Source organism: Acanthaster planci, linkage group LG01 (genome assembly GCF_054643075.1).
Source record: "Acanthaster planci isolate LZ-2023a linkage group LG01, COTS_SCS, whole genome shotgun sequence".
Taxonomy (NCBI): domain Eukaryota; kingdom Metazoa; phylum Echinodermata; class Asteroidea; order Valvatida; family Acanthasteridae; genus Acanthaster; species Acanthaster planci.
This window is the reverse complement of record NC_141777.1, coordinates 14704867-14714995: the sequence shown is the minus strand read 5'-3', so window position 1 is coordinate 14714995 and position 10129 is coordinate 14704867. Positions and strand designations below refer to the sequence as shown.

The following is a 10129-nucleotide window of genomic DNA, read 5'->3' as shown; positions in this document are numbered from 1 at the left end:
GAAATGTACATATCAGCTGAACCAGGACGAACGCCTTGGCTGAGTTCGGGCGGCTTCTTGTTGTGTGTTCACGAACAGCTGGATTTGTTGTTCGTAGGTCGGCCGCTTGAACGCCAGGAACATACAATCGGTTATTGATAATGGTAGTTAGTGGCAAGCAACATGGTGGCGGCCATGTACGTTATTCGAAAGTTAATGTTTGGATGGGCCGAATTCTTTTCTATTTAAACAGGAACACTCTTCCTGTTTATTGAAAATAATAGTATTAATTTGGCAAAACTTCTCATTGCCTGTGGCTTTAGAAGCCATCTCTTTACTTTTTGCAGCCGTCCAAAAATCAAATCTCACGAGGAGGTGTTGTGTGATCCTGTTCCAAGAACAGTGTTCTTGAATCGTGTTCCCGCTGTTCGAGCGCGAGAACAACAACTGTGTCAAGAAGAGTCCGCATGGAATCAACCCTTGGTGTAACCATCCGCGGAGGCTTATGTTTTTCTTTACTTTTGCGCTAGATTTTTAGCGCACTAGCTCGTATGCGAATATGAATAGATGCAGGCTTGCGATGAGTGCACAGTGACCAATCGCAGCTAAGTATACATATGCATCAACGTGAACTGGCACGCATGATAACCATGTAAAATTAATGGCGAACCATCTTCCGAGACGACTGCAGTACGACGAGTTGTCTTGTTCCTTGGATTCCGCTGCAGGTAAATTAATGTCGTATGATTTTCGTGTCGAGCAGCAGCAAGCCTCAGAATATTTTGTGCGGGGTCACGACGTTTTCGTGAACTTGCAAACAGGCTACGGGAAAAAGGTTATTTTTCAGCCTGAACCTTTCTGCATGGAGCTCCTCAGACCAGATACAAAGCCCATAGTTCCAGTCATTTGAAAAAAAAATCAATTACAATCAGTAAGGCAAAGCCAAGCAAAGGAGAACTCGATCTCCAATGACTCTGATTAGCTGGCAAAATAAATATTGTTGACTTCTCATGTACATGTACGTGTATAGCCACGTGTGCATTCAGTTAACCATTCACCTTGCGACCTACTTGAATTATGCAGTTACTATGTAGCAATGAACCAATCCAAAAGCGTAGTTAAAAGATCGGCTCTTGTATTAGCATAATGAGCACCCGTGCAATACAGATTCTGCGGACGGTTGCATCAAGGCGTTCGTCCTAGTTCAGCTGATTTGCATATTTCTTAAACCGCATGAGATCGCTCTTCGCCTTGATTTGGAGCTGCGGTGCGCGCTGGCGCGGCGTGCGCTGCACTGCGACGAATAACGAAGGCCTTCACCAAGGCTTTGTATCACCAGGCCTTTGCTCTGTGGTTTCACGCAACCCAAACCCGTGGAACAAAGGTGTGCACTCAGACGAAGGGTTAAAAGCAAGAGCGTCATAGACTCGGGACTCCATGTACGTGTAACAATGGGAAATAGTTTAAGTCAGACTCGGAACTGTAGATTCATGCAAGAATCTACAGTTTGTTGTCCATTGCCCTTGACATAAATACACGTCAGGAAGGACAAAAATCCAAAATTAATTAACATCTCTCCGGTGCAAATCCATCCTTGGAAAAAGGTCAAGCCACGTGCGTGACGGTCAAGTGACGGTACAAAATAGTGAAACTAGCGAGTTTGTATGAGCGATATATCACGGAAGATATATATGTAGAGCAATTATAACATGTTCCCTCATCGGCCAAGAGCTAACCATGGCATTTGCCATCTCATTGTTGTCTTCGGCTACGGCTGCTTATCATGGTGCATTATTGAATGCCAACAGTTGAAGGCGAAGCCAAAATATCGCATTTGTATATGGCCTGGCATCGAAAAGTTCAGGCCACGGGCGCCGAATACAATGAGTTTGCGGAAAAAAATGTTTAAGGAAGGAATTACTTATTTATTTCAGCAGAACAAAATAACACTAAACATGCAAAATCAAACAACCACTTAAAGAAATAAACAAAGTCGTAATTAAATGCAGGGGTTATTTTATTTGATTCACCAAAGGAATGTGATTTTTACAACTTTTCTTACAGATTAAGCATCATAACATAGGATTCGGAAACTTGTCATCTTTCTTTGTGTCTTTTTGAAATTATTACCGATGCTCAAAGAATCCTTCAAGAGTGCACACGGTTATTTTAGGTGCAAAGGTGCTTTGCAATGTCATTGTTAATGCATTACATTGCAGGTTCAAGCGGGCAGAATTTCAGGCATGCATATTACAGGTGCACTTCTGTTATGCACAGGGCTGGCACATATAGCCAAACAACCAACTTCACTGATACTATGTGCAGAAGTTGTGCAAGGAGGTATTACCATTTTGTTACGGTGGGCGCGGATTCAGTGTATAAATTTATTTGACAGAGTAGAATTAGTATCAATTGGCCGTCTTGATTCTTTCTGCATGGCAAGCTTCTCAAATCTTGCCACTTGACCATGACCCGTAGATACTTAGGGCTGCAAATTAAAATAAGAAAATATTACATGTGTTAAGATGAAGGTAAAATCGAGCGTTCTAGTTAGATGTTTGTTGCACAGTGGCGTATCCAGCAAGGGGGGGGGGTGCATGGGGAAAACTTGTCCCTGCAACGGATTTTTTTTTACAAGGAGTACTTCATAGGTAAGTAGGAAAGAAAGTAATCGTTACATTCATTTATTAAATTTTATCACCAAAACGCTAAGAAAGGAACTCCAGCAAGTGAACGCGAAGGTGTTTTTCTTTTCTCTCCCAACATCATATTGAATGAGCCCGAAGCCCGATTCGCCTTTGAATTCCCCCCTCCCATCAAAAGCTGGATACGTCGTTGTTGTCGTATGGGAAGGACGATATTTTATGAAATATTCTTTTCTTCCACACAGGATTTGAATCTTGTCAATTCAAATTAGTTTTCGTCTTCGTATTTTGTTTAGGGCACTGGACGAGAGAGGGCATTCATAAACTTTTTGAGAATATGAAGCGCCTCCCTTGCGGATTTTTGAAACGCATATAAAGTTATGTTTAGCACTCGGGACTTTTTGACAAAATTTCTTAAGGCTCTTAAGGCTCAGTTATTTGAAGCTGATTGGAAATGGCTTGTTGTACCCTTTCGAATGTTTAATGGTTCTTCTCTTAAAAATTTGGAATGATTTGATATGTTGAGAAAATGATCATTTATCAAATTCGAATGGTTCGTTTGACACTCCTGTGGGGTGGAGCATTCATTTTGTACAAGAAGTGGGCAAGCTTGCTGTTAAATTGGACAATTTTTGAGCAACGTGGTCGTGTATCCAGTATTGATTTGGTAAAAATAAGTTAACCTTTACCTCGACATAGAGCAACTTGTTGGGGGATCCTTGGGTGTCAGACACAACATTAGGAGTCGCATTATTCACGATGCCATCATGCACAGTGCTTGGGGATGAACCTGGGTTTAATCCCAGAAAAACAGCAGCGGCACCTGCAGATGAATTTCAGAAATAAACTTTATATGCCGATGCCTAAAGTATTGCTTTGGAAATAATAACGACAAGAAATCTAGACAGTTGTACGATGTCTACGAAAAACATCTGGATTTGAATAGCTACTTTGGTTTTCAGTTTTGCATTTTGATAGTGTTTTGTGTCATGACATGTGTTGTTTAATGACAGCATTTCGAATCAGAAGACAGGACTTTCCTCTGAGTCTACAATCTGAAGACTTAAAGGAGGGACCAACGATGCGATAAAATGACTGAACAAATAATTGTCCGGAAACGTGTCAAGCGCCTTTCCACATGCACGTTTTTTTGTGCGCTTCGTACACAGTGCGTTCATGCGTTTCACTTTCACGGACACAAAAATCGCCTTCATTAAACACACACGTGCGTTGCGTTTGGCCTTCAAAATCGCTCCTGGAGCGATTTTGAAGGATACACAACGCTTGGCGGAAGTGTTGAAGCACATAGCATGCAAGCGAACCTGACACATGGGGGCATGCCATTGAAGTGCCTGAAAATGTTGCAGTGCCGGTGTTAGATGAGTAGCTTGCACTAACGACGTCCACACCGGGTGCAAAGAGGTCGACGCAAGAGCCGTAGTTAGAGAAATACGCACGTACATCGTCTGAGTCACTGGCTGCAACGGTGATCGCCTGTCGAGCAAAGAGAACTGGTCAGTAATGTGTCGTCATTTAATGAATAATCAATTACCTTCAAAGTAGCTGTAACTCTGAAAAGGTGGACATATCCATGTGGTCTGGTTGTGTTTTATCAATATTAGCAACTAGTTAAATGAATTCAGTCGCCTAAGCGTTTTTACCACTGTTAGGCTACGTCCGAATCTCTTGTCTAGAGCTAGGTCTAGGTCTTCACTCCACTGAAAATGCGTGGAGATGCGTAGACAATAGACCTAGCCGTAGCTCTGGAAGCCCGTTTCGGACACGGGCTTTGTCATCCCGTACATCATGTCATCATGTTTTTTCCTCTGAAATTATATAACATTACATACACCATAATCTTTATCACCTTATTGCGCTCAACTCCGCTAAAAGTATATAGACGTGCTACAGGAAACGTGCAACGAATATTTCTGAGAATCACTTTTTGTGCACATTTAAATTTTTCTTTAATATACGAAAACTGTTTTAAAACTTTTTTGAGTAAAGTGAAATGTAGGAGCCCTTTTTATTTTTAAAGACTAGGGTACTGTTGGTGTAATTTACACCAGGGAAGATACTGTTCAGTTTCCATATTGTCATGTACAGGTTTTGCAATCCTATTTGAAGAATTTCTCTGAGAAAAGGTTACTCGCTGGCCTATTGCCATTTACTTACTCAACAATAATCTGGCAAAGGGAAATGAAATATTTGAAAGCAAAATATTAAAAATCTAGCAGTTTTTAGTTCACAAACTAATTCAATATTGAGGTTTAGCCCTTTGTATTACAGCTTTGATCATGGATATGAACATTCATATTATGCATAAAACAAAACCTATAAGGCTGATTGAAAAGCAAAAATGCATTTTCAAGGTTTTCAGTAAATTTTTCTGTAATATGATCCCTTTAAGATTTTATAGAAATGTCGTATGGACTGTCGAGAAATAATATCGGTATTTATTACTTTTAGGCCGCACAACACGAAAACCCACCTCGTCTAACGATGCAGGTGAAGCGTTGCAGGCGTCAATGTTTGAATTTCCCGCAGCAACAGAAACTGTGTAGCCACTGTTGATCATCTTCCTTACAATATAGTTCATGTACCAACTATACCCTCCGCCAAGGGACATTGATACCACGCCCTTGCCGTTGCCGGTACCAAACTTGTCGACGATGGCATCCAAACCTTAGGAGGAAAAAGAAACATGGAAAATATCATTTATGAAGGAGGCAGGATGACTATTTAAGAAAAGCGTCGTATTCATGTCGTTAGACAAGGACACGGCCATTGTTATCGAGTGCAGGAGAGAGATGCGTTTACTCTTTTGGAAACTTTTGCTAGTACCAAGCCCCTCAAGATATATTAAGGGAACAAGTTTTTAAGTGATTGAGTCCATTTGGGCGTTCTGTTTTCTCACACATGTGCGGGAAGAGGCGTGAATCCCTGTGGATTGGGAAGCTATACATTTTCACCAACGTTTGTCATTTGATCCACCCACCAGGTTTTTGTCCTATATGTCAAAAGAAGATGGGCTTCGGAAATAAACAACAACAACAACAACAAAAATAATTGGATCAATTGCGACTCTTCTGTTTTTCATCTAAAGTTAAGAATGCAAGATGCCACGAATGGTTGTATGACAGCAAACATATACATGTACCAGTACTCGTTTTTTGTCCATTGCTTACCACCGTTTCTCGATTGTTTCCCCTTTCACAAAGTGTACAGAGTTTCTTTGTGTTGTTTCAGTAACGGGACAAGAGTATTTAGCGAGACAAACAACGTTCATAAATAATACCTGTGAGATAATTAATAAACCTATTCTGGGATGAAGTGATTGCCAAACACACCTGAGGAAATGAGGGAATTCGTGCATTGTCCTAGACTGTTGCACACTTTGGAGCTGTAGATGGTAGCTTTACGTGCGATACCGTAGGTGTTTCCTCCAGCAGTACCAGCGCAGTGAGTTCCATGTCCTTGATCATCAGCAGCCCCGTACAGAAGGGAAGCTCGTCCGCCAAACGCTTCGTGATTGGTGTTGATGCCAGTATCCACGACAAATAATTTCACGTTTTCACCCTGAGCTGCACACAAAAGGACATTTTTCCCAAATGTATATTGTGAAGACGCTTTTATAATTTATCGATTTTGTTATCCACTACAACGATAGAGCCATTGAATAAGTTATTACTGTTTGCAAAATACGTTGAAAAAGTAGCAAAATCGTTGGTGAATTATTGTTATTCTTGAATACTAAAATTAGACGGAGAGGCCTTTACCTTTTCAATGCATTACTGCCTAGAACTCAATTAAAGTAATGATCACGTTATACCAAAATAACCTACCGTTGCTGTTGTAGTTGTACACACCATCGGTTCCACTACGACTGTCGATGCGATCCAAACCCCATGGTGCGCCACTTTGGGAGCCGAAAATGGTTGCAATGGTGTCCTCATAAACGTCTTCAACACCCTCAATAGCACGAACCTAAATAAACGAGAATAACTGTTCATGTTTAAAACAACACAATGACAAATAAATATCAGCGATAATTACAAAGACAACTACATAACTATAATGCACATCACAATGAAGGCTTCTCTGCATATCTAAAGATTCGTTCATACGCAGCTCGAATATTTGATCTGACGTCACAACTTCGAGTCTGTGTTCGTTGGCGCGTGAAGTAAGAACTGGCCTTTAGTTTCGCGAGAAACGTACATGCTAGACATGCACGTGTGCTATAGAACACATATAGAGAGAAAAGAAATTGCATGCGACTATGGGAAAAATGAAAATTTCATCCTAAAGTCATTCTATGATTTTTAAAAAGTTATTCACTTGAATTTTATACCATATTGCATGATAAGACCCCATGATAAACCTGTCAACTTACCTGGGTAAGGATGTGCACTGGGATCTTAAGGGTCAAAACGGGCATGAGTTTTTTGAGCTTGTCGATTCTGGGAGCAGGTGCACGGAATTTAGAGAAGATGTCCTCGATCTCTTCTTGAACACGCTCCAGCTGGTCAAAATCCTAAAAAAAAATGTTCGATGCTGTATTCATATAGCCAAAATTGCCACTAAAAATAACTTTTTGAATAGATGCATAAGAGGACCTTTCGATTTACAACGCCAAAAGAACTGCGAGTGAAACTAGTCTGATACTTTCTTCACCAACTTACTTTGACTTTTATGATCCAGCTGTCTGGTACGGCGCGCTGGTTGGTCCTATGGAGAGGAGCCAGGCTAGCATGAGCCAGAGCAACACACAGACACAGCAGAAGAAGCTTCATGGTCGGTTGGAGGATTGGGCTGCACACTTTCAAGAGTCTTCGGCAGTGCAACTTTGAAGTGATTCCTCAACTGATTTTTCAGCGTATTTATAAGTTTTCTAACCTTTCATAAAATACGTAGATCTGATAAAACAGACTGTTATCATTCAAGTATTTGCTACTGAGAGAAAATGGCCAAAACAAGTTACGGAAGCAGCACAGATATTCAGATAATAGCGGTTGATAATTTTTTTTTTTCTGCCCAGCAAATGTTTCCACAACCAAAAATTTCCCACTTAAAAACTTTTTAATAGGGGTAAAAAAAATTGGTTAAATAGAACTCTCATACTGATCAAATTAATGGTAAGGACTGATGCTAATGAAGGGCTTGAGAATTATTTTAAGAAGATCGAGGATAGGCTATAGAATGGTAAATAATTATTGGACTTTAGAAAATTCCGAAGGAAATAAAGGTACCAACATCACACAAGGTATCAGTAGAGATCGCTGCGCCTGATGTGTTAACCAATTTAAAGGTAGTGTACACATTGGTTTTTTTTTTGTGCGCGCGCGATCGTGCTTCATAACCATTAACCAAATTTTCACGTCAGTTTACACGTCAATTAAAGTCTAAAAACTCCATTCTTACTTGACTAACCGATTATTATAAGCAAAGAAGAACTAATGTCTTTAAACGCAGGAGGTTTAACGAGTGAAAATCGTACTTTTTGTTGACGAAAATCCTTTCAGCGGGCAGCTCAGAAACAGCCGCCATATTTGGACCATATCATTATGCTCTAGTGGTAATTTTGAATTCGCAAACATTTTGTGTTAAGAAAAATCATTTCCTAAAATAAAATTTAACTTCACAGGGATCTAATTTAGTAATTACTTTACACCTTACACTCAGTTTCCTACAATTTAAGTTTAAGGATTTGGTGAATTTCTGTCGGTTTGTTTTTAGCTGCTTTTAGGTTTACCCGTTGATTAATTGAGAATCCAACATCTAAAAACACCACACACAAGAAAACTGGCGCCTGTTAAAGAATTTGATGTGCGAAGTGAATGAATTCTAATGAAAAATAAAACAAACTCTCTGTTTTCTCGAAAAAAAAAACCCACAGAATTCTGGGCGGAAATATTTTACAGACTGATTGCGGGTGTTGTGTACTTTCTTTCAAATAAGATATTTCAGGATTGTACCGTAGTCCGATTTGGGGTTTTACTAGTGTACACTACCTTTAAAGTAACAACACTGAAGCCATCTCTAAGCTGTTCCGGAAACATGATACTGTCCCTACTCGTTTGGTTTATCATGACAGAACATACACTAAGGAGGTCCGTTTAAACTATTACAGGATGCCAAGGTCAAGGAAGATAGGCAGATTAGAGTCAAAATGAATTAACGTGTTTTGGTCATACCACGGAGGCCAAAAATGCCACTTCTTTACACAATCATTACAGTTCTTTCTTACTGTATTTCGTCATAAAATCCTCAGAGACACCACGACCTGACACTCAGTGGAGCACGAGATGATCCAATCCTCAATCTGTACGCAAAAGTGATTGAAAATGTCAATTGGAAAGGAAAATATGCACTTTAACCCAACCTGACACTGGTATCTTGTGCATCCTTGAAGTAACTTTTTACTTTCATACTTTAAAAAAATTTTTATGCGTCTGGGCAAAAACAAGTGTATTGAAGCTTATTTCTTGTGCTTTCATGGCAATGGCGTAGTTGTGTGTGAGTGTCTAGGTTTGCAAAATAAAGGTTTTCCAGAAAAGATGCTGGTACTTTTAAAAAAAACCCAGCATCATTTCTCCGTCGGTTAATTCCCCCTCACGCCCCCAGATACACCATCTCGTAGTCCGTTGAAGAATTAAGTGGACTGTACCCTTTCAACAGTAAATGGAAGTTGTCAAATCGATCCCATGTGTTTTCTGAATTTCCTATCCCTGTTGAAAGTTCTTACTTCCTGAGAAAAATACAGGATGAGGAGATAAGATAAACTCCTATCGTAAGAGCATCCGTTGAGGAAATGAACAAAAAACAAATTTTGATAAGCCACTTCTTAAGCAAGTATATTGCGAGATAGGTGGCAGTGTATCTATTTTGCGGCACAACATCTGTTTTGAAAACCAGGATTTTCTCACGTTAGGTTTGTCATGTAAAAAGCTTTTAATAAGTCCCCGTATTGCAAAATCTGCCGTAATTGGAACACTGGATCTACCTTTTTATGACAAATACGATTTTCAGTGCAAAAAACCTGTGGTATTATTGTATGTGACGTGCACACGGTTCGCGGGATGGTAAAAATAATAAAATAATCATTACAACATTTTCCTTAAGAAGATTCAAAATGGTACATGTTGACTGGAAAAGTATATTAAATACGATTACACATGTGTGAATTCTTCACCAAGGCCGACATTTTTCACCTTCCTCATTGGTTTGCTTATTCACACTGTCGCTTTGTACACTAAGTACACGACCGACAGTATATTGTGCCTCTGGTGCACATTAATTTTGCATCCCCTAAAGTGGGCGGCCATCCAGTATTGAGTAATTGCTGTTATCCACTTCATAAAATCAAACATTGTTAAGTCGCAAGTGTATTCGTGATAAAGCATTACCTTTCTTCCTCATTTCTGTTGGAGAGCCCAGATGCCTTTGGGGTCTTTGGGGTAATAGGCTGTTGTTTAAACATTAATCAACAAGGGACCTAAACA

At 39.9% G+C, this 10129-nt stretch overlaps 1 protein-coding gene across 1 annotated transcript; it reads right to left on the bottom strand.

Annotated features, from left to right (window-relative positions):
* LOC110982534 (uncharacterized) lies at positions 1–9835 on the bottom strand. The gene is made up of 8 exons (XM_022241014.2): positions 7310–9835; positions 7021–7161; positions 6470–6611; positions 5975–6208; positions 5116–5309; positions 3947–4118; positions 3314–3447; positions 1–2467 (listed from the first exon to the last, which is right to left on the bottom strand). Exons 1-8 carry the CDS (start codon positions 7418–7420, stop codon positions 2462–2464), a joined length of 1134 nt encoding a protein of 377 aa, XP_022096706.1. The 5' UTR covers positions 7421–9835; the 3' UTR covers positions 1–2461.
* Positions 9836–10129: the final 294 nt, after the last annotated feature.

Excerpts from the sequence above, each read along its gene's own strand:
- LOC110982534 (XM_022241014.2), bottom strand. The coding sequence starts at position 7,420 with ATGAAGCTTCTTCTGCTGTGTCTGTGTGTTGCTCTGGCTCATGCTAGC. Across the intron at positions 7,162-7,309 it reads GCTGGATCATAAAAGTCAAA|GATTTTGACCAGCTGGAGCG; the intron begins GTAAGTTGGTGA and ends ATTTTTTTTTAG. Across the intron at positions 6,612-7,020 it reads CAGTGCACATCCTTACCCAG|GTTCGTGCTATTGAGGGTGT; the intron begins GTAAGTTGACAG and ends TCGTTTATTTAG.